Source organism: Populus alba, chromosome 6 (assembly GCF_005239225.2).
Source record: "Populus alba chromosome 6, ASM523922v2, whole genome shotgun sequence".
NCBI lineage: Eukaryota > Viridiplantae > Streptophyta > Magnoliopsida > Malpighiales > Salicaceae > Populus > Populus alba.
Genome location: NC_133289.1, coordinates 1,062,874 through 1,088,693, shown reverse-complemented (window position 1 = coordinate 1,088,693; position 25,820 = coordinate 1,062,874). Strand labels below are relative to the sequence as shown.

General features: G+C 35.8%; 1 protein-coding gene across 1 annotated transcript; it reads left to right on the top strand.

Annotated features, from left to right (window-relative positions):
• Positions 1 to 12,535: 12,535 nt before the first annotated feature.
• LOC118046154 (uncharacterized) lies at positions 12,536 to 16,917 on the top strand. Its single transcript, XM_035054949.2, has 2 exons — positions 12,536 to 15,301; positions 15,388 to 16,917. Exon 2 carries the CDS (start codon positions 15,388 to 15,390, stop codon positions 16,915 to 16,917), a length of 1,530 nt encoding a protein of 509 aa, XP_034910840.1. The 5' UTR covers positions 12,536 to 15,301.
• Positions 16,918 to 25,820: the final 8,903 nt, after the last annotated feature.

Below are 25,820 nucleotides of genomic sequence, written 5' to 3'. Positions count from 1 at the left end.
ACATGGGTCAAAAATTGGGTAGCAACAAACTTTATGGCAGCTCCAACGATTTGCTGACGCCAATCATCCACGTGCAATAATGATAACGAGATGGCATGTCTGCGCGTTGCTGAGGGCTTATAAAACAAATGTACTTGATAGTGTTATAATTATGAACTAGCGCTAGATAAGCTTAATAGAAACTAAAGGTATGATGGAGTCAATATTTCTTGACGGAAAAAAAAAAAAAAAAAAAGCTATGTTGGTGATCAAAAACTTAGAGACTGAACTAAATAATTTGTAGCAATCCACAGTGTTTTGTGAGGAAAGATACAGTGGTTTCATCACATGATTTAGCTTTTCTGTTAATAAAAAACAAAATAAATTACAAAGCTAAATTCTCTACCAACTTAATATTAAAAACAATTGATAAAAATAATTTTGGAAGGCAAAAAACCATGAGGAAAAACATTGTAGCAATTGATAATGTTTTGTGAGGAAAACTACAATGTTTTTCCCAATACAATTGATAAAGATAATTTTAGAAAGAATCATAAAAAAAAAAACTATCTAGAGAAATACTGTAGCAATTTACAGTGTCTTGTAAGAAAAAACAATAACGCTTTCCCCATATGATTTAGTTTTATTGTAATTATAATTTTTAACCAACTCTATTTTAAAAAAAATCAACAAAAATAATTTTAGAAAAAATCATAAAACAATTATGTGGGAAAACACTGCAACAATTCACAGTGCCTTAAAAGAAAAAAATTACAAAGCTAAATTCTCAATCAGCTCAATATTAAAAAAATAAAATCAACAAAGATAATTTTTAAAAAAATAAAATAAAAAAAAACACAAAAAAACCATGTTGGAAACACTATAGCAATTCATAGTGTTTTGTAATGGAAGCTACAGTGCTTCCCCACATGATTTAACCTTATTTGTAATGACTTATTTATAATGACTTATAATTATAATATTAAAAAAATAACATTTGTCACATGTGTGCGGTGTCACGGCGATAACGTCTACCCTCAATATTGGTATCTTTTAATGTGGAAAATATGGGGAGACAAGTAATTCTTGTCTTTTATTAGAGAAAAAACAGAATGAGAGTCGCCACCTAGTATTTTGATCACTAGGAACCCTAACTGGTCTCAGAGATTTGGTACGAGGACTGGTTGCGTAAAGGGAAGGTATTAACACCCCAAATATATCCTACTTAAGGTAAGCTGCATTGTTTAATTGTCTAATAAAATATAAGGTCTCGTCGTGTTTTCTTGTTGTTGGTCCGTCTATGGTTTAAGAAAAGTTTTTCTCATTAAAGAGATCTTTATCTTATCAGGTAAAACATAATTGTTCTGACATCAACAAAAGAATTTAATAACTGGAATACGTCTTACGTATAAGGTCGTAACCCCAGATATTAAAAGAAAACAAAATAATGTTTTTGAAATTTTTGAAATATTGGCCTAGTTCTCATGACTTTAATAAACTGGTTATTAAAACCAAAATGCATTCTAATATATATATTTAAATTTTTTTTGTTGTATGAAAATACAATATGATTTCCTTATTTTATTTGTTGAGAGACTTGGTCGTATGCATGAAAACAAAACATTTTATTTTATTTTATTTTATTTTTTTGACAAAAACCAGGTATTTTAATACCAGATTTGTATCTTTACAATATAAAAATACAAACCAATATCAATCAAAATGCAATAAAAAATATATGAAAAAATCATAAATTTTTTGAAAAGATTTTTAGAATTTTTTTTTGAGCTGAGTCTAGCTCTGTATAGCTAAGGTGGACCCAAAAGCTTCCTCGCCCGTGCATGCTCTGTAATATATGCAAATGGTACTATTCAAGTGAATTACAATTCCCTTGAAACAGTTACATTTGCATTTCACTGTTCAAGTAATTAATTCACTTGAACAGTAAAATTCAAATGTTACTGTTTTACTATGAACATTAAAATGCAAAAATGGAATCCATGCACAGAGACGAGGAGAACAAACCTGGTGGCAAAAACGATGTCGAAGACGATGGTAATGGCGTACGCTCACAGTGATGCTGGTGGCGGTGGAGAGGAAGCCGACGATGCCTCATGGTGGTTATGACGGTGGCAGGCAGTGTTTGTTGCAGTTTTTCTTCTTCTTCCCCGTGCAGAGGCACCAGCCTCTGTTTTCCTTCCTTGTTTGCTTCTGTTTGGTTCTTCTCCTTTTGGTCTCTGGTGTTTACTTCTTTCAGCTGTTCGTTATTCTCTTTAGCTTCTTCCTCTGGTTTTCTCTCTAAAATGCTCGGTTTACAGTTAAGTAGTCGCTGAAGCTTTGGAACTGCTATTGAAGAAGAAGCCGAGGGTGTGCCTTTTGTTTTTCACTTCTCTTCGTTCCTCCCCTTCTGGATTCTCCCCTACTCTTTTCCCCTATACTCCCACTCTTTCTCTTATGCTTTTTTGTGTTTTTTTTTTTTTTTCATTTTTCTTTCTGCCCTCTTCCCCCTCTGTTTTCTTCCTTTTCCCTCCAGTTCCTCCCTGTTTTCCTCCTCTGTTCTGCTCTCTCCCTTTGTTCTATCTTTTCTTCCCTTCTATCGTGGCCTTTCTCTGGCTTTTATAAGGCCAGAGAATGCCATGCTGTGTCAAGCTTGGGTAACGGTTGGCGTCTCTTTCATGGACGTTTAGCAGGCGTTTCTTTCTTTGGCTTTATAGCTGAATAAATGCCATACGTTTCAGTATTGTATCGTGGGCAGCTGGGCCTGGTTGTTTCCTCTGCTGACAGTCCAGGGCGAAGCCAGAAATTTTTTTTTGTCCTGGCTATTTAATAAATATATAAATATTTTTTAAGGTTAATTATTAACTCATGTATATAAATTTTTGAAATTAATAGTAAAATTTTAATTCAAATATAGTATCCAAAATATTAAAAAATAAACTTGAAAGTACATAAAATTAAAGGGAAAATAAAAATAAAGTCAATATTAAAGTTACATCCTTCGATGTTTCGTGGAATATAATTCATCTATAATTGAATCTGAATCAATATTATAACAACTCCTCAACCAAGATAAAATAACAATCTCATGTCAACTGGAAAACAAAGTAATTAATTTTTTTTCCCTATTTTAATTCCTTCTTCCTTCACTTGATTATTCCCTAGATTAGTATTTTATAAGTTGGACTTTGTAAGTTTACAAGGTTATTCTCTCACTTCTTATTTTTTTTCCCTGAAATTTTTTTATGTTTTTCCCTTACTTTTTTCTATTTCTCTCTCGCCTTTTCTTTTCTTTCTTCTTCTATTCTGCTTTTACTCAATGGGCAACATATAAAAGGAAGGAGGAGCTGATTTGTTTTATTTTTTAATGGCAAATAATCATTTTACTCTTAATGAGATATTTTGCTTTTATTTGACGGTTCTTTTTTTTGTTAGCACTACTAAGTTCTGTTTATCCTAAACTCTCAACTAGATTTTATTCAATATATTTTAAGATCCCTCGTAAAATTTCAACTCGATCTGATGGTCGGATTGAAAATTGCATCCAATAACATAAAACTGATCAAATTGTGATTTTTCATCAAATTTCTAAATCTCTTCAAAAATTCTGAAATGTTAACCCAAGCTAAAGCATCATATTAGAAGGCTCCACGCAAATTTTCAGAATTTTTTGATAACTTAATTGAGAATTATAAATTTGTTTTACATAAAACTAGTTAAAAAATATTGATAAAATCTTGACCTAGACTAAAGCCCACCCCAGCCTTTTCCATGCCTCTGCCTATGGCTGAAACGGTGCCCTGATGCAATGAAAATGATGATGAATAATATCCCTTAAAACGGCGTCGTTAGGGAAGTGAAATGGCTATTTTTCAGTTTTGGTCATTCAAGTTCTGAAATTATAATTTGACCCCTGAACTTTAATTTCTTCCAAATAAAAATCAAATTGACTTAAAGATTAATTTTTCTTGCAATCAAACCCTCCATAAAATTCAATTAAACCTTAGATAAAATTTAATTAAGTCTATAAACATCTGATTTTGAATATATTTTTTCAAAATTGAATTTTTTTTGACAACAGAGCTTTCATCAATCAACGATATACTGTCAAATTTTAAAATTTTGCATTTTTGAACCTTATCAACCAATTTTGGCCTTTTTTCGACATTCCAGCATCATTTTTTCACTCCTATTATTTTTTGGATTTCTTCCTTATATATATATATATATATATATATATATATATTATATATATATATATTGTATTTTCTTAATTGTTTTTATGGGAACCCAAAAATGGGTAACAACAACATCAAAAAAGATAATTTTGAAAAAAAAATATTAAAAAAACACAAAAGAAACTATCATGTGAGGAAAAACTGTATCAATCTATAGTGTTTTGTGAGGAAAGTTATAATGTTTTCCCCACATGATTTAGTCTTACTTGTATTTACTTGTAATTGTAATTCTTAACCAACTTAATATTAAAAAAATAAAATTGACAAAGATAATTTTAGACAAAAAAAACTATGTGGAAAAAAACACTGTAGCAATCCACAGTAATTTGCGAGGAAAGCTACAATGCTTCCCTCACATATTGTAATTGTAATTCTTAACCAGCTCAATATTAAAAAATAAAATCGAAAAGGATAATTTTGGAGAAAATTGTAAAAAAAACAAAAACAAAAAAACCATGTGGAGAAACACTATAGCAATCAACAATGTTTTAAAGAAAAAAAATTACAAAAATAAATTCTCAATAAGCTCAATATTAAAAAATAAAATCAACAAATATAATTTTAAAAAATAAAAAAACAAAATAGAAAAACCATATGGAAAAACACTGTCATAATCCACAGTATTTTAAAGAAAAAAAATTACAAAGTAAAATTTTTAATCAGCTTAATATTAAAAAAGCAAAATTAACAAAGATAGTTTGAGGGAAAAAAAACAAAAATAAAAAATACATTGTAGATTACTATTGTAATCCACACTGGATTGCATGTTGGTGAAAAATAAATTTCCCGTACCTTTTACCTTATTACTTAATCAAGGAGATATATTGATATAAAGTACAACAAGAGATTGTGTCCAAAAATTAAAGAAAGGTACATGGACTCCTAGATGGTTGCATGCTTGGTTTGTCATTGCAGTCATTGGAGGCACAGGATGGTTGACAAATGACAAGAAATGGGGAATGATAAGTGAAGTGTGGGTGGACATGTTGATGTAAGCTGCAAGTCATTCTGTATGGAAGGAGCATGTCCATGCACTTAGCCAAGGTGGGGAGCTACTCACTCATGTCTGTCTTCTCATGTCACATCTCGGTTTAAGTAAGCAATGTCGACCTGAAGTATGCGAACAATTAGCTGCTCGGTCTCAAAGGCTTGGTGATTTTGATGGGCATGAGGCATAGAGTATTATTGTTATTTCTTTGGATTCGTACTGTTATTTTTAATGCTTCAATTAGGATGGAACTTTCTTATGTACCATTTGGCAATATGCCATTCCTCTTGATCACCTAGTTCAGTCCTTGTTGGGTTTAGCTTCTTCTTTTTTTTCTTTGATGTTATTTTTTTTTTAATGAAATACCATAGATTTTAATAATCAACAATTAAAGCCAATAAGAACATGGCTAAACATAAGAGGAGAATACAAAAAAGTAGATTGTTGCGAATTTATACTTGCTAATAACCCTTTCATACTAAATAATTCTCTAAGTTATAAGCTAAAGCCACGCAAATAAATCAGTGAGTCTAAAATTTCCTTGCTTGGCTAAGTTATCAGCAACATAATTCTTCTCTCTACAAACATTCTCAAAAAACACGAAAAGAAGGATATTAGAAGCGGTGTATATATCATTGAATTCACCTTCAAATGCCATGGTCACATGATATTTTCACCTTTTTAATCCAAGTAATAATATTGTAAGAATCACACTCTATAATCCATTGATTTGAAGAAGCGTAGCTGTAATCTGTATTCAAAAGTAGTGTTTTTTGAATTGCCAAGACCTGGCTTTATTGGAGAGCTTATATAACCTGTGAAGCTAGAGAAAACACAAAGAAGTTTCCTTCCTGATCTCTTAGAACTCCACTAATTCTTAATAGTCCTGGATTGTCATTTATAGAGACGCCAATTCTTCATTCCAACATATATACCAACATTTCTTTTTTTTTTTATAATAGTCGAATTTTATTAATAAATAAATACAGAACTTTGTTGAGTATATAAAGTTTTTCCAGAAAATATTGAAGGTTGATGATATACAACAAAACAAAAAAAAGAATATACATGATATAAAAAAATAGTTTGCAAAGAAAAATAAATAGCCAAGTAGATGCTCGGGCTAAAAGGCTTGATGATATTCTCAAGACTGTCGTCTCTGGTATGTGGTATTTTATTTTATTAGTACTATTATTTTTAAATGCTTCAATTCGGATGGAACTTCGTCATCTACTAATGATTTAATAGATCAGTCTATTAAAGACTTTAAAAATTTAGCTCATATTACAAAAAAAAAACAAAATATCAGAAAAATATTTTGTTTTTTTAATATCTTTTTAATATATAGAATTACAAAATCATATAAAAAAAACCATTGTTCATTTTGTTTTATTAACGTTAGAATTTCTTTGCATAAGGATAATAATTTAAATAAAAATTACAAAAAGACCTTCCAAAGGTCAATAATTATCAGGATATCAATTGCTTGGACTCGGGAACCGTGCTGGAATTTTATTGGTCTCGGGAACAGTGGCGTCGCGTTTGCTCCACCCGCCACTGCGGCGAGTAGGTTCACGCGCCGCCGCGGGAAAGACCTCGCAGCGAGAGGATCTGGAATAGCTTCCTCGCTTCTTCCCTTCCTCACCAGTGGTGACCTGCAAAACAAGAAAAGAAACACATACAACAGTTGATTTTACTTTTGTTCTTTTTCAGATCTGCTTTTTTTTCCCTTTGGTTTCACTTTCTTCTTCTCCTTTACAAGTGGTTGGCGGCTCTGCTGGGTCTAAGATGGAGGTGAGGGTGACTGGGAGGCTGGTTTGGTGGTTGGTGGTTGGTGGTCGGTGGTCGGTGGAGGCCGATCTGTAGGGAGAAGAAAGCAGAACAGATCGGGAGAAGAGAGGTAGGCCGTGGGTCGGCTTACTGGGGGCTGTCTTGTGGGGAAAGATGAAGGAACGAAAAGGCAGATGGGGGTGGTGGCCGGCCCTTTTTGTGTTCCCTTTTTGCGGGGGAGGCGGCCGGAGGTAGGTGTTGGCTTCAAGGGTGAGCGCGGAAGGGAGAGGGCTCTATGGGGTTAAGGTGGAAGACGCTGTGGTTGAAGAGAGAGTGAGGGGGGGAGATCTGGTTCGGTGCTGGAAATGGCGATGGCTGGCGTTTGTGGTTCTGGTGGGTGTTCGGGTGAGAGAGGGAAGATCTGGTGAGGGAAGGGGAAGATCTGTGAGGGGGAGCTGCTGCGGGGCAGATGGAGGTGCAGCGGGGGAGGAAGGAAATGGGGGGTCCCTCTGGTTTTTGTCAAAAGGAAAGGGAAATGAGGGGGCTCTCGGGCTGAAGGTTGAAGATGAGAGGAAATGGGCTGGCTTGGCAAAGGGAGAGGGCTTCTTTGGGCGGCGGCTGGTGTTTGGTAGAGATAGAAAAGAACTAGTGCCCCACTGCCCCTCTTACTTCAAATTTTTCTTTCCCTCCAAAATCCCCCAGTAATGTCAATGTCCATTTAACGAGGTAAATCAATAATTTTAAAAATAACATCTTTAAAGTCAAATATATTTAAAAAACTTTTAAAATTTATATTTTTTTAAAATGACATTGAAAATATAAAAAATAATACAAATATATCCTGGATTTTTAGCTAAAGAGGTACAGCCTGTTCAAATTATGAACTGAAGTATAAAGGAATTATGAAATAAAAAGGTGTCATTAGTAAAAGTATTGTGGAGAAATTCTCAAATAGAAAAAGAAACCTGGGAGAGAGAGTTAGAAATGAAGAAGAAATATCCTGGATTATTTTCTTACATAGGTATGAAATTAAATTTCGAGGACGAAAATTTTTCTAGGAGGGGAGAATGTAAACTTGCCTCTAGACGAAAAATCATAAATTGACTACTTTTATGCAAAATAAAAAAAAATATAACTCACGATCGGGTTATTAGAAAATTCTAAAAATTTACGTGGAGCCTTCTAATATGATGTCTTAGCTTGGGTTAAAATTTCAGAACTTTTAGAGAAATTTGAAAATTTGACGAAAAATCACAATTTGACCAGTTTTATGTTATTAGATGTAATTTTCAATCCGACAATCAGATTAAGCTAAAATTTTACAAGGGATCTTAAAATATATTGAATAGAATCTAGTTAAAATTTTAGAATAAACAGAGCTCGATATTTCTAGTAAAGAAATAAGGATCGTCAAATAGAAGCAAAATGACTCATTAAGAGTAAAATGGTTATTTGTCATTAAAAAATAAAACAAATCAGCTCTCCCTTCCTTTTATATATTGCCGACTGGGCAGAAGTAGATTGGGGAAAAGAAAGAACAGAAAGTAACATGAGAGAAAGAGAGAAAAGTAAGGAAAAAAAATAAGAAAATTGAGATAATAACCTTGTAAACTTGCAAAGTTCAACTTATAAAATCTTAATCTAAGGAAGAATCAAGTGAAGGAAAGAGGAATTGTGAGAGGGAATTTAGATAACTTTGGGAGAGAAGAGAAATTGGAAGAAAGTCAATTGGTAAGCATGAGAAGTTTGGATTTAATGTTTAATTTAGATGTTTTTAAGCTTACTTGATTAAGTTAGGAAGTAATTTCATGGAATTTTACTTTATTTTCTCTCAAATCCTTGATTCTTGAACTTAGGGTTCTTATGGGAATTAGGAGGGGAAGGAAAAATGATGAAGTTGAAGTGGAATAAAAATGATGAAGTTGAAGTGGAATAAAAATGTTATGTTTAAAAAAGACTAAATGAAGAAATAGCATTAAAGTTGAGAAAAAAAATAAGTAAATTCAATTTAAAAGAGAAATGAACTAGTTAAAAGAAAGCATGAATACTAGATGTTTAGATTGTGTTTGAAAATAGTTCTTACATATGTTTAAATAAAATAAATAATATGATGTGAGGGCATAAAGAATAGAATGATTATTCGATGGAGGAATTATGAACATAAAGCAAGAAAAGAAGTAACTTGATTTAAATATGTGGTTGTATGTGAAATAATGATGTTATGTTTGAGAATGAATTTTTATTAGAACAGATTACAAATAAAAATTACATTCTTTGTGTTTCGGCACATAAGAAAAATATTGATGAACTAATGATATAATGACATTTGATTGATTCAGAAGTTGTGCCTAGAGCTGGTTATCAGACAAGAGGAGCTAGGTCATCACAAGCAGAGGGTAGGTGATTCGTCACCTTATTTTGTAATTATTAGATTTCCCTAAATATCTATGTTGTTTTATTTAATTGATGTTAAAAGAATGAAATAAATGAATAAATTGAGTGATTATTACAAATGAGAATTATTGGTAATTTATGTGAAATTACTGGGATTATTATTTGGTTAACAAAAAAGGTTAGTCGGATGCTGGGTAATTCGTATGGAATTACCTGATTGATTTTGGCAATTCAAAATGGGTTAGCTGGATTTCTTGGGTAATTAAGAAAATTACCAGGTTTATTGGCTAACAAAAGATATTAGCTGAATATTAGGTAATTCGTATGAAATTACCGGATTGATTGGCTAATAAAAGAAGTTAACTGGATGATGGGTAATTCATATGGAATTACCAAATTGATTTTGGCAATCAAAATAGGTTAGCTGAATTTCGTGGGTAATTAAGAGAATTACCCGATTTATTAGTTAATAAAGAGGTTAATCGAATATGAGGTAATTCATATGGAATTACTGGATTGATTGGCAAACAAAAAGGGTTTAGCCGGATGATGGGTAATTCGGATGGAATTACTGGATTTATTGGTAACCGAGAAAGGATAACCAAATTTGTGAGTAATTATATGAAAGTGTTAGAATTATTGGTAATCGAGATGAGTTAACTGAATATTTAAGTTTGAAAAGAGTACGTAAATTAGTTGATGGAAGTTAGAAGTATTAAATTTCAAAGGTTAAGAGTAAAATAATTAATAGAAGACTAAGATATTGAATAAATTGATTAATGTAGTTATTGTTGAAACATGTATATCGAGAGGTGATGCAGATCGTTAGATGTAAGATTTTTCTATTTTTGAATTATTATTTTGGAATGTAATATTTATGTCTTTATTTTCTTTGAAAATCTATATTGTAAAAATCAAGTAGAAGATGTATAGTATGTAATAAATGTATTACCCTTGTGTTGTAAAAATCAAGTACAAGATCTGTAGTATGTAATGGATGTATAATATATATGTATAATTGTTAGTATGGCTAAATCAATTTCAAAATGATAAGATAAGTTTATAATATAAAGCAGTAGAATAATACATTAGATGTTTTAAGATTATATGACTCTTAATCTTAATATTGTATTCTTTAGTCTAAATGCATATATGTAATTAGTTAGCATGTATTACTCTTTAATGAAGAATTTGTTTATCTTTCAAATTGTTTTAATAATACTTTTATGTTGATTTATTAATTGATATTATGAGTCTTGAATATATTGATAAATATAAGTATTGAGAGATTGTTTGAAGAATGGGATGTGATCCAGGATGATTGGATCAAGATGAAAGTTGTAATGACATATAATAGAATTGTTATCGATAACTTTGTATCAATGAAAATAGATGAAACTTTGCCAAATTTTTTTTTAAAAAATAAAAATAATTCCATAATCTTAAACATATTATTCAATTCTTGACATTAATAAAAAAATGTTTGAGATTTTATGACATTATAATTTGAGGTTGTTACAAATCTAGTATTCCATGATGGAAGTAAATATATTGACACATAATTTCATTATTTACGAGATTGCATTAAAACAAATAAAGTTGAAATCAAGTATGTAAATACTCAAAACCAATTTGCGAATATTTTTACAAAGTCAATTAAATATGATGTTTTTGTCAAGATGAGAGATATGATAAAAGTTATAAAAAAAATCAAGTTTAAAAAGAAATATTGAAAATAAACTAGATTTTATTTATTTTTTAAATAAAAAACTAATTTACTAATTAAATTAAATAAATCGATTGGTCAATTCATAATCGGTTATGCAAAAGATCCTAGTCGAAAGGGTGTAATGAGCGGCAGAACGGTTGACCTTCCAACTATGTTAGCGATAGAGCTCAGCAAAACAAGGTATAGTGATACGACCATTCATTTGTTTCTTCTCCTTTTCTAGAATACTCATAAAGAAAGGAAGCACAACACTACCTCACATAACTTGGATGCATTGCTTGGCATATGATCTGTTGAGGAAGCTAAAGTGGATGCATTTTTCAATGCATTGCTTCGAAGTCCGTCTACCATGTTAAAGGAAATCGAAAGCATAATATTTAACGAAGATTAAGTATATTAATTTATGTTCAAAACTGAAAACACTATCACATATTACTAAAAATAATCATATGGAGAGGCAGCCAAAGAAACATATAGCTTTAGGTAAATCTCAATCTCTCTCTGTCTCTATATATGTATCTGTTTTAAAAAATTCTTAAGTATTGGTTCGAAGATTTGAATATAAGAGTCAAAAAAACAGAACAAATCTGCTTAGCCATAAGATGAAACTGGTGGAAAAGGATTTTTTGACCCAACCAATAGCTTTTATTCCCTCAAATAAAAATGAGATCTGTAGACACAATTTTTGTGTACCTGAAATTAAATAAGCACACGTGTACAAATATATAATTTTATTAAATATATGAATGGGTACAATCTCTATGTAATATATTCTATCAAAAGAATATGGCAATCCTCTGATTCTTCCCTTGGATTTGATGTATGGTGACTTGATTTATTTGAGTAATCAAGCCAAGATTTGTGCTTTGCAAGAACACGAATTTGGGCGTGTATTGCGAAGCGAGATGTTGTGATTTGATGCTTTGAAGAGTACCTTGATTTGTCTTCAAAGTGTTGTTGAAGAACTCTTATGGGGCGTTTTGGCTTGATCCAACAGAGCTTCGTTCTTGTTAAACTTCAAGCGTAGATGAAGGAGGCTTGAGAACTCTTTGAGAGAGAGCTTCCTTGCTTGAAGAGAGAGAGAGAGAGAGAGAGAGAGTCTTGAAGAAAATTTGTATCTCCTCTCGAATCCCCTCCCTTTAGGTTGAGGCCCTCTATTTATAGAGATCTGTAGGGGCTCTCAGGTCCTTTTCCAATGCCACGTGGCATAATTTTATTGGTTGGTCTTTATTGATGGAATCTTGACTTTATGACAAGATATCTTGAATATCTCATCTCAAGTGTCAACTTTTCATTGGTCAAGAAATATTTGAAGGCTCATTTGTTTTCCATGTCATTTATTTCAATTTTATTTTATCCTTTATTTTAAAGAATAAAATAACACATGGTGAAATTTGATTGGTGGAAAATTTGTGTTTCTACAGATAGAAATTTGTAGACACAATTTTTGTGTACCTGAAATTAAATAAGCACACGTGTACAAATATATAATTTTATTAAATATATGAATGGGTACAATCTCTATGTAATATATTCTATCAAAAGAATATGGCAATCCTCTGATTCTTCCCTTGGATTTGATGTATGGTGACTTGATTTATTTGAGTAATCAAGCCAAGATTTGTGCTTTGCAAGAACACGAATTTGGGCGTGTATTGCGAAGCGAGATGTTGTGATTTGATGCTTTGAAGAGTACCTTGATTTGTCTTCAAAGTGTTGTTGAAGAACTCTTATGGGGCGTTTTGGCTTGATCCAACAGAGCTTCGTTCTTGTTAAACTTCAAGCGTAGATGAAGGAGGCTTGAGAACTCTTTGAGAGAGAGCTTCCTTGCTTGAAGAGAGAGAGAGAGAGAGAGAGAGTCTTGAAGAAAATTTGTATCTCCTCTCGAATCCCCTCCCTTTAGGTTGAGGCCCTCTATTTATAGAGATCTGTAGGGGCTCTCAGGTCCTTTTCCAATGCCACGTGGCATAATTTTATTGGTTGGTCTTTATTGATGGAATCTTGACTTTATGACAAGATATCTTGAATATCTCATCTCAAGTGTCAACTTTTCATTGGTCAAGAAATATTTGAAGGCTCATTTGTTTTCCATGTCATTTATTTCAATTTTATTTTATCCTTTATTTTAAAGAATAAAATAACACATGGTGAAATTTGATTGGTGGAAAATTTGTGTTTCTACAGATGCCCCCTCGAGACAAGTTCACTTACTTTTGGAACAAGTGGGCATGTCTCGAAAAATATGGCTGTGAGGGTTTTATATTTCCGACTAAAATTTGATTTGATCATATTAGATTTTCACAATAAACAGATAAATCTTATTGTGAAAATAAAATATAATAATCAAAAAAATTGAAAATTTATGGATCAATCTTGATTGAGATTTATCAGATAAACATGATAGAATATTCAGGTCCAATTGCTCATTTGAAACTGCTGCATATGCAGGGCCAGACAAAATTTATCTTTATACCCGAATAGCAACCAACACTTTGACCGGGCTGCATGAATTTTTTTCTTTTCACTGAAAATGGTCACTGTGGCATCTTGTTTTAAAGATCTCGTTATTCTGAATCCAATAACGCAATCTGTTTGTGATTCCGAGTAGCGGTCAACAAGTTATGAATTATGAAAGTTGCAACTCCCTTTTCTCAATGCTTTGGGAACCGTGCCCCCATCCTTAATTAATTTCAACCTTTTGAAAGAATGTCCAGAGAGCAAAATAACTTTGCAACGTAAATTGCTTTGTGTAATTGACTTTCTTTTCTAAATAAATTGTCCAACGTGAATTAATTACTAAGAAAGAGACCAACACAATTTCTTGTACTGGAAGCCGACTTTGCTTGCTCTCACAGAATAAGAAAAGACTTTGTTTTAGATTAGGAAAGAGTCACTGAGGCGGCTATAAAAGAACATTACATTGCTCTTTTCTTGTTACCCACCACGCAACACTTCATGTTGCTTTTTTTTATTAACCGCGTAGCATCCACCTAGTAACCAAACGTCTTGCTTCAAAATCAATATCTAACTTGATGCTTTGCGAAGATTGTGTCAATATATACGGGCAGAATTGGTGATATCATTAAACCAAGTGTGGTACTGCTCAAGTTTGGATTTAATTAACGGTGCAGCCTCAACCTAGCAATACTTCTGTTTCTTCACTAACAGTGCAGCCTCCACTTAGCAGCTCAGCATCATCGACGGTCTTAGCAGGTATGCATAACTCTTCAGTATTTGTTTTACAACTGCAAGTCCTTTATATATATATATATATATATGCAGGACACAATTCTGAGTTTGTGCAGGTGAAGTGAGCTTTAAACTTCTAACCAAAGCTCATGATGATAGTAATTTAAACTCCTTTCTTTGATAAATGCATTTGCATCGTCTTCCTATTTTTTGACTGCATGGAGAAGAGTGAAATTATGCATGGCCTAGAATAAAGCAAAAAAAAAGGAGTGATTGCTCAGCGAAATATTTCCAACAATTTGCCTAGTCTTAAGAGCTGACATGGAAAACTTGACAATCCGCAGTCCTCTATTCGTTGAATTACATAGTGACGCAGTGAAACTGCATTCGGCCATGTGTTATTTTATCTGCCATGGTTGAATTACATGGAGACGCAGAGACGGTGACTGCTCAGTGACTAGAAAGCAACTATTTTCTTTATGTTGACAGTAAAGGTGAACTCTAGATGCCGCAGCGACAACAACAGTTTTTTTTTTTTGAACTTCACCTTAGCAGGCTCCGGACAAGTTGTTTCAAGACTGTTGTTATCTAGATGAAAGAAATCCTTTCAAATCCTTGGAGCACTGCAGAGTTTCTTGATGGCACATCCAAAGAGAGAGCTTGTACTGGATTGGCATATTGTTGACATGCGTGTGTTAACCAAAAGCAACCCTTATCTGTTTCTGCAACTGCATGATGGATGGTGCAAACTTGTTATTGAAATAGACTTGACTAAGCCTGATTGAGTTATTGGTGTGCCTACCTGTTTCCATTAATTAACATCTATTCTTATTGCAGGGTTGCAGGTTTCTTTGGGTGATCTGAATTCTCTTGCCGTAATACTTTACAAGCATTGGTGCTTGACGAGTTGCTCCTTAAAGGTCACGGTTGCTGTTTTTTTTTTTTTTTTTCATCAATTTTGGCCAATCATATATTTCTTAACATTGGAGCATCACTTTTCTTTGGCTCTTGATCAAGGTAAGTTCTTATTCTCTACCTTTTTTTTTTTTTCAAATATGCATCTAATTCATGCATTTTTATATATGTCTTCCTTTTCTTTTTAGATGGTGCTTTTCAGGAATTCTTCTTCTTCTACTAAAAGATTCTTAGTGATTGATGAGAAGTATCGTCGGACAAGCCTTCACGTATATGAACCTGCCATTGGTCCATTTGCTAAGAAGCGGTCTTCCGAAAGCATCAAGCATTTGACTTCCTGGTCATTGGAGACTTCTTATGAACTTTATGGTCATGGTGGTTTGCCTCAATCAGTTTTACAACTTCAATCCTCCTTTCCACATTCAACAACTTTTCTAGCTGATCTGCCGTCATTAGACTATCATAAACGTGATGGAAATGCTACTTGCAAAGATTATTTCCCAATCTCCGATGCACTTGAGTATACTCCCAAGTATTGGGAATGGACAGAAGATATTTTGAAACATTACGAGCCAATCCTCGAGAGGGCACATATTCGAGACACTATTTTTGCATCCCTTTTTACCTATGACTGGCAGATGAATGTTATCCTTTCTTTTTATAACCATTGGAATCCTGCTACCAACACGCTATCTACCCCGAATGGCGAGGAGTCTATATCTCTTTGGGAGCTAAAATCATGTAGCGGCCTTCCTATTTTTGGCACTTTTTATGATGAAGTCATCCCTTCTGCTGATGAACTTAATGAAGCTGACAAGAAAGGACGTTCTTTTCTTCCAAAGAGCTGCAAGTACCTATTCATCGCCTTTCATAAAGAATGTCAGACTATTGATGGTGACCATGTAATGACCCTTCAAGATTGGGTAGATTTCTGGTTTCGAGATGACTTGAGATACAAGGTACCTTTTTCTGTGGGCAAGTCTAGCGGATCCAATAAGACTAACTATCCTTCTGGCTCAATTGATAAGTCTCGTGTTCGCTTCAGCAAATTCATTCATCCTTTTAAGGAGCTTAATGTCCCTTCTCATATTCAGGATGAAGTTTATTTAGCGGCTTTTCTTTCATGTTGGCTATGCAAATTTGTATTTCCTAGCAAGGATGTTGGTTTCATTCGTCCTAGTACTTTCAAAGTAGCATCCATGATGGCAGCTGGAAGGCAATTCTCTCTTGCGATACCAGTTCTAGCAAGTATCTTCAAAGGTCTAAAGGAAGTCCAGTCTGCATTGAGTGTGACCGCACGAGACATCCCTTTTCCTATTCATTTTCTCAGCAGTTGGCTTGCAGAAAAATTTGGCACCCATCAAACAACAATTAGTCCTACCAAGTTAGTTGGGATGACGAAATATGCCGGTGTGGGGTTGGCAAAACATTTCAATGAATCTCAAGCTCATGCTCTTTTCAGAGATCCCAAGAGAGTCATATTTCCTGCATTACTTCCCCTGGCTAAAGTTGGGGTCTTATATGATGATGGCAACTTGTCAATCCTCGAGAGTGACTACTTTATGTGTATTCGATCCGGCTATTTGACTCTTCGTTATGATGATACTCCTTGTTGCATGAATTTTTTTCTTTTCACTGAAAATGGTCACTGTGGCATCTTGATTAAAACCTTGAATCATCAGATGACTTGGGAAGAGTTCATCCATAGAAATCCCTAGCTCTCTCATGGTCTTAAGAGGTAGTATATTGACCGCCGAGCCATCATCCACTAAGATGCGATTCACTATCTTTTCATCAACATATCCTTTAATGAAAAGAGGTCGGTTATGGAGTTTTGATCCAAGCAACAAGTCTTCATCGTTGAAGGATATCTCTGTTGTGCATACACCGTGAGATAAGTTTGAAGAGTCATCATGACTTTTCTTTAAGACATAATCAATAGGAGTTTTCTCTTCATCAACCTGATAGCAAGCAACAGGTATGTTTTCAATTCTTTTCATTTCTGTTGGCATGTACTCATTCAGTGTAACAGGCTTTCCTATACTTTGAGCTGAAAAACCCTCCTTTCTAACTGGTATGGATTTTTGTTGAGTCTTTCGGCGTATCGGCTCACCAATTAGCTTCCTCACCATTGAGATCCTCATTCTTGTTGGCTTTGTCATTTGCATGTGCTTCCTTCTTCCTCTTCTATGCGTGACTAAAGTCCATCCTTCATCATCATAATTTTTCAGACCATTCAGGCTTCAAGTCGTCAACTTGAGGTGTAAGGGTTATACATGGAGTTTGACTTGAGGATGCAGTGAAGCTCATCGGGAAAATAGCATCAAGTCTTATAGGTTCATAGGAGCCAAAACTTATTGTAGAGAGTGATTGACATGGTCCTACATTGACCGTGGTTGTGATATTAGAGGCTGCTATTTCATCATCAAAAACGATATCTCCATTCTCGTGTAACCTCATGATCTTGTCTTTCAACACAAAACACTTCTCTACGGGATGACTGATTAAGCGATGATATTTGCAATAATTCGGATTATCTACTTGGTTTGCTTCTTCAGGGCGTTTCACCTCCGGCAACTCAATGATATTTGCCTCAAGCAGATCATCCAGCATCCTAGATATGTCTGAGTCAGGGAATGGATACACTTTTTCTTGTCGCTCTTTCAATGATGGTTTCTTTCTTTCACCCTTTTGAAAAGTAGTCGGCGTTGCATGATCATCCCTCTTAACTCCAGTTGGTACCCTTACAGCAGTCGAGTTAACTACTAAAGATTGCTTTCCCTCGACCTTCAGAGTGCTCTTTCCGAATCTACGACCTTCAGGCTTATTTCTTTTAGGCTCTTGCATAGGTAACAATGAACTTTCAGCCGCCGCAATGCTAAGTTCCATATCATGTGCACGAGTAGCCAATTCTTCAAAAGACTTTGGTTTGATGCCTTGTAGGATATATCGTAGTCCCCAATGCATCCCTTGAATACACATGTCTAGCGCAGAAGTTTCGGTGAGTCGATCTCTACAGTTGAGGCTAAGGTTTCTCCACCGATGAATGTAGTCGATGACAGGCTCTTCCTTCCACTGACGTGCATTAGTGAGTTCAATCATGCTAACCACACGACGAGTGCTGTAAAAGCGGTTAAGAAACTCACGCTCCAACTGCTCCCAAGTATCAATCGAGCAAGATTCCAAGTCAGTGTACCAGTCAAAGGCATTACCTTTCAAGGAACGAACAAACTGTTTTACCATGAGATCACCATTAGTCCCGGCATTGTTGCAAGTCTCCACAAAGTGAGCTATATGTTGTCGAGGATTTCCCTTGCCATCGAACTGTTGAAACTTTGGTGGTTGGTAACTTAGAGGCATCTTTAACAGGTCGATTCTTTGGGTGTACGGCTTCGCATATGAATATGAGGGTTGAATTGAGCTTTCCACCTGGTCTGTGATGGCTTCCTTGATGAGTTCTTTCAGTTGATTTTTGGTGAAGATGCCATCAGTAATACCACGTATATTCTTCACAGCTCCGATTGCAGACTCCTCGATGACATCTAGTTGATCTACTTGAAAAGCCTTGGTAGTTGAGGTTTGGCCTCTTTCGTTCAAGCTCTCAAGTTTGTTCATCAACTTTGCTATCTCGTGGTCTTTTGCCTTGAGTGAAGTCGAAAGCCCCTCGACGAGTTTTTGTCAAGTTAGCCACTTGATCTTCTAAAGATGTTTGTCTCGGTCATCATCACTGACATGGTGCTAGAACCCGAAGCCTTACTTGGTGATCGACACGGAGAAGTTTCCATAGGTGAATTGTCAAAGTCGCCTTGAGTGCTGAAGACAATTTCGCGCGCCTCACTTGACTTTTGTAGTGGAGTTGCTTGTGGCTTCATCTTTGAGGCGACATCTTGTGCCCCTCTTGCATTCGAAGTTGATATCAACTTGAGAATCGGCCTAGTTCGTGCATACAACTCGACGATGGATTTTGTTTTCAATGGCGGGGTTGAAGGATCTTCAATAGTGTGTTGGGGACCTGAATCAATGGCCTTGTTGCTCTTCGAAGCGACAATGGTGATCATGTTCCTCGTAGTTGCCATTGAGAGTTTTGTTGAAAATTCTTTCTTGAAGGGAAGAGATGAAAGGTAGAGATGTCCCCAGTGGAGTCGCCAGAAATTTGTAGACACAATTTTTGTGTACCTGAAATTAAATAAGCACACGTGTACAAATATATAATTTTATTAAATATATGAATGGGTACAATCTCTATGTAATATATTCTATCAAAAGAATATGGCAATCCTCTGATTCTTCCCTTGGATTTGATGTATGGTGACTTGATTTATTTGAGTAATCAAGCCAAGATTTGTGCTTTGCAAGAACACGAATTTGGGCGTGTATTGCGAAGCGAGATGTTGTGATTTGATGCTTTGAAGAGTACCTTGATTTGTCTTCAAAGTGTTGTTGAAGAACTCTTATGGGGCGTTTTGGCTTGATCCAACAGAGCTTCGTTCTTGTTAAACTTCAAGCGTAGATGAAGGAGGCTTGAGAACTCTTTGAGAGAGAGCTTCCTTGCTTGAAGAGAGAGAGAGAGAGAGAGAGAGTCTTGAAGAAAATTTGTATCTCCTCTCGAATCCCCTCCCTTTAGGTTGAGGCCCTCTATTTATAGAGATCTGTAGGGGCTCTCAGGTCCTTTTCCAATGCCACGTGGCATAATTTTATTGGTTGGTCTTTATTGATGGAATCTTGACTTTATGACAAGATATCTTGAATATCTCATCTAAGTTAACCTCTTATCTTCCAGTATTCTGTTAATATAGTGACCAACTTGCATAATCTTGGACCTACTACTGCCTTTGAGTCTTCAGGAGTCACTAGGTATTGTGCTGATGACATAATAGGAGAGATAAGATCTGAATTTGCTGTCAAGTGTTGGGAGAGCATCAAAAATAAGATTGCTCGTACACCGATCCATTATATTCCTAACCTGGCTGGTGAAGTTGAGAAGATCCTCCTCTCCATTGAAGATATAAAGGTTGATTGCTCTTCTATCAGAAGAATGGTGACCGAGGTGATTGAGGATGCTAAAAAGTTTATTCACTTAGAGTCTTCATTATCTCCTATGATGACATCAGAGCAACGAGCCTTAAATGTTGAAAAGCTTGAAGTGCAACTTAAAAATTCAGAAGCTTTTGAAGAGGAGGCATCTACATCCATTTCTATTACTCATGCTGAGATAACAAAAATAACAGGACAATTGATGGAGTTGCAGAGCAAGAAGACTGAGTTAGAGTCATCTCTCAAGGCGTGTGATGCAAAACTTTCTGAGAGACAAATCATCACCTCCGGCATTCGAGTAGAGATCACCACACTATCCTCTTCCCCTGTGATAAGTGAAACTGACGCAGTCATTCTTCAAAAATTAAAAGGATTGTTGGAGACCAAACAAAAGGAGATGGAAGAACATAACTGGAAACCGTAGTATGATAATGGTTTATTATGCTTTGGAATTTTTTTGTTTTGGTAACATCGGCTTATGACTTTCTATTGAGGCTACATACTTTATGTAATAGAATTCTTCTTTCCATTAATAAAGTCTATATTTTGCCTTCGCTTGTGTCTTGTTACCTAGATTTCCATGTTACGATTGTGTTTTGAGGTTTATTTGTCCCTCTTCTCTACGTGAACAATCATATTAGTTCAAACAACTTTAAAGGATGGTGTGACTGTACTTAGAATAATTTCTAAGTTGCCTACGTACCTTTATGGATAAAGGATCAAGTCACAACGTAGTTCAAAACTTTTTTTTTTTTTTGCATGACTGTACTTGGAATGAATTCCAAGTTGCCTACGTACCTTTGTGGATAAAAGGATCAAGTCATAACGTAGTTCACATTTTTTTTTTTGTCTTTTTTTTTTTTTTTTTTTTTTTTGTGCCTTTCACAGTTTTAGCTCGTGCGGGCCAGGAGCTACATCAGATTTCAAGCATAGTATCTTTTCAAGAATTTGCCATTGATAGGCCCAATCCTCAATCCATTCTCATCAACAATCTTGTAAGCTCCATTGGTGTAGACTTCTTGAACCACATAAGGGCCATCCCATTTGGAGAGGAACTTGCTGCCCATGCGTTTTGACATGATTATCGAGCGTCGTACTGCCAAGACAAGATCCCCTTCCTGAAAGGAGCGTGGTCGCACCTTCTTATTGAAAGCTCTACAAAGTCGTGCTTGATAACATTCCAGTCGTTGTTGTGCCTCAAGACGTTTTTCATCTAAAGCTTCAAGCTCTTCAAGGCGTAGGCGAACATTATCTTCATTGGAAAGTCCTTCTTGGATCGCAATTCTTAAAGATGGAATTTGACATTCTAGTGGAAGAACAGCTTCAACCCCATATACCAGGGAGTATGGAGTAGCTTGAGTTGGTGTTCGGAATGTAGTACGATAAGCCCATAGCGCCTCCCCAATTCTCTCATGCCAGTCCTTCTTCGAGCGATTCACCACCTTCTTGAGAATGTTGCATAAAGTCTTGTTAAAGGCTTCCGCCAAACCATTAGCCGGAGCATTGTACATAGAAGAGTTATGTTGTTTGAAACTGAACTGTGCACACAACTTGTTCATGGCTGTATTGTAGAATTCCTTTCCATTATCGGTTATGATGTGTCTTGGTACCCCATAACGGTAAATGATGTTTGTTCGGATGAAGCTTACAACTGTCTCTTTCTTGACCTCTCTTAATGCTACAGCTTCTGCCCACTTAGAGAAGTAATCTGTTGCAGCCAATATGTAAAGATGCCCCTCGGAGCTTTTCGGCAATGGTCCTACCACATCAAGTCCCCAAGCATCAAAGGGCCAAGAGGCAACTGTCGGGTGTAAAGGCTCGGGTGGCTGGTGGATCAAATTAGCATGCAATTGACAACTTTGACATTTTCTAGCATAGTCTATGCAATCCTTCACCATTGTTGGCCAGTAATATCCCATTCTTTTGATCCGGAAGTGAAGTTTAGGGCCTGATTGGTGTGCTCCACAAATCCCTGAGTGAGTTTCTTTCTAGTGCTTTTGTTGCTTCTTCTTCTCCGAGACAGCGCAAAAAAAATTCCGTCAAAAGAGCGTCGATAAAGAGTGCCTTGGAAGTATATGAAGCGAGAAGCTCTCCGCCTCACCTCTGTCTTATGGCGTAAGTCTTTAGGTAGTTTTCCATGTCTCAAATAATCGATAAGCGGCTGACGCCAGTCTTCTCTTTCAATCTCGTAGACAGAAACCACGCCCACTTGTTCTTTCTCTTCTATGTCATGGCTTAGTGGTGGAACGACCCATCTTTGACATACAGGGACTTTTATCTCCTCACTACATGATGCTAGTGTTGACGCCAGATTTGCCAAGGCATCGGCTTGCTTATTCTCTTTTCGTGGTACATGTTCTAAAGTGACACAATCAAGTGATGTTATCAGTTTAAGTGCATACTTGTGATATGGGATGAATTCTGGCTTCCTGACTTCATATAGTGAGAGGAGTTGTCTGATGACTAATTGAGAATCACCAAAAAACTTTAAGGCGAGACATTTTTATATTCACTGCCATTTCCAACCCAAGAATCAAAGCTTGATATTCAGCCATGTTATTAGAACAACATTTGGTAAGTGAAAAGGAGAAAGGCAAGACCTCCCTTCTGGTGTGATGAATATAACCCCAGCACCGGCTCCATCTTGTCGTGCTGCGCCATCAAAAACATTTTCCATGGTTCTGATAGTTCAATAAACAGAACATCCTCATCGGGTAGGTCTTCAGAAAACTTCCATTCATCGGGAATAGGATGATCAGCCAGAAAATCAGCTAGTGCTTGCCCCTTGATAGCTTTTTGTGAGACGTAGACAATTTCAAATTCTTGAAGCAATAAAGCCCATTTTGCCAATCTTCCTGATAATACTGGTCTTGAGATGATGTACTTGAGGGGGTCAGCTTGGGAGATTAATCTTACTGAATGCGCTTGGAGGTAATGCCTTAACTTCTTTATTGCAAACATCAATGCTAGACATGTCTTCTCTATTGGGGAATAATTCAGTTCAGCCCCATTTAATGTCCTACTAAGGTAGTAGAGAGCACTTTCCTTGCCTTCATCATTTTGTTGTGCCAACAACACTCCTAAGGAACGTATTTGAGCCGCAATATAGAGGATAAGTGGACGTCCCTGTACCGGTGCTCGAAGGACAGGTGGGTTCAACAAGTATTCTTTTATCTTGTTGAAGGCATTAGTACAAGCTTTATCCCAATAGAATGATGTATCCTTCTTCATTAAGTGGGTGAATGGTTGACATCGGCCCGCTAAGTTAGAAATAAATCTCCGTATATAGGCCAACTTTCCTTGGAGACTCTTCAACTCATGGATGTTTCTTGGCTCCGGCATTTTTAGAATGGCCTCGATCTTAGACTGATCAATCTCAATTCCTCGATGTCGAACTATAAACCCTAGGAATTTTTCCTGAGGACACACCAAATGCACATTTTAATGGGTTCATTTTTAGTTGGAATCGACGTAAACCGTTCAAACACCAAACGAAGATCCTGCATATGATTTTCCTTTTCTTTTGATTTCACCACGAGGTCATCAACATAGCATTCAACATATTGGTGAAGCATATCGTCAAAAATCTTCTGCATCGCCCTTTGATAAGTGGCACCTGCATTCTTTAAGCCAAAAGGCATAACTTTATAACAATATATCCCTTTTGGAGTTCGAAAAGCCGTCTTCTCCTCATCTGCGGGTGCCATTCGAATTTGATTATAGCCAGATGAACCGTCCATGAAGGTTAATCTCCCATGACCCGTGGTAGCATCTACCATGATCTCAGTAATTGGAAGTGGAAAGTCATCTTTGGGACAAGCATTGTTAAGATCTCGAAAATCCACACAAACACGCATTTGGCCATTCTTCTTTTTTACTGGCACGATATTTGAAATCCACGTAGGATACTTGACCTCACGAATGAAACCTGCTTGGATAAGTTTATTGACTTCAGCCTCAATCTGTGATATGAGTTCAGGACGAAAGCGACGCTGAGTTTGTTTTACAGGTCTAGCCCCATGTTTCACTGCTAGTTGGTGTGTACAGCAACCCTTGGGTCTAAACCTGGCATTTCATCATAGGACCAAGCAAAGATATCTCGATATTCCATCAGAAGTTCCATGTAATTCGCTTCCTCTTCAGGTGATAAGTTTGCATTGATGAAGGTTGGTCGTGGGTTTTCAACAGTTCCTAAGTTAACCTCTTTAAGTTCGTCCATTGTAGGCTTATTTTCTGATTCAAGGGAAGATGGAGCTTCCTCAACATCTTCTTCGACGACAAACTTATCATTATCATCTTCTTCAATAGTGATGTGATTTGAAGTGAGACTCATTATTTCATCTTCTTCTTCTTCATTAGAGGGGTTTGTTATCACTATTGTGCGTGTTTTTCCTTTCAATGTCTCTTCAGCACTCACTACCCATTCACATTGTCTCTTCATGCGTGAAGGTATTTTGCTACGAAGAATCTTTGAATCACCCATCAAACTTGTCTCTTTTGACATGGATTGTCCAAGTCTTGCAAAGACTGGTGTGCGTTTTAGCACCCTTCCATTATTTTGGGTTCCAATCCTAGTAAAAACAGGAGCACGACTTGTAGTTCCACCAAGACGATCCCAGACTGAAGCTCTAAGAGGTGTCGACTGACTTTGTTGTTTGTCCTTCACTTCTTTCGCACTTATGTACCGTGAGGCTTCTTTATTAATATGAAAATACAGTGGTGTGGAAGACTCATATCCAAGACCAGCCCTCAAAGTTTTGCCAGAAGTTTTCTTCTCTCTCCATGCCTTTCTAGTCCTTGCAGAATCTTGTTTATCTTCAAGTTGAGTTGTATCACCATCCTTTGATATCTCGTTGATGTCCTCACGACTATAGCCAGCCCTTGCTAAAAGCTTGTAAGCGTTGGGATCAAAGCCATTTGACCGTTTATCAGGGAGTCCTGTAAGATTTATCACCACCGACTCAGTTTGATGAACAAACCCTTTTAGTAAAGGTTTTGAAACCTTGTTCAAGGCGAGATTAGTAGCTGGCAAGGTCAAGTTTTCAAGCTCTTTATTGATCTTTTCTTCATCCTTTGCAAAAGAAGACTGGCCCTCTTTTCTTGCTGATACTGGAATATATCGGAGTGCCGCGGCTTTACGTGGTGGTTTATTATCAACAAAGTTTTCTACCACCTTTTCTTTTCCTTTATTCTTTGTTGGCTGAGACACCCCTTCATTTGCAGATGACTTATGCCCTTTTAAGCTTTTAGAGTCAATTATTCCTTCTCCTAAGTGGTCAGGTGGTGATCGTAGTTCTTCCATCATATTTGACTTGAAATAGAATTTTGCATCTGCAAAGTGAGCTTCAGCTATGGTGAAGGGATCGGTGTCTGCCATTATCTTTCTTACTTGTCCATCTCGACAATACTTAAAACATTGGTGGAGTGTTGAGGAGATGATACCATTTTCATGTATCCATGGTCGCCCAAGCAACATATTGTAGGTAGTTTTGGCATCTATGACATGGAAAAGTGCATTGGATTCCATATCTTCCATGTGCATCGCAAGTCTTATCTTTCCTATAGCATTTTGCCCTCCTTGATTAAT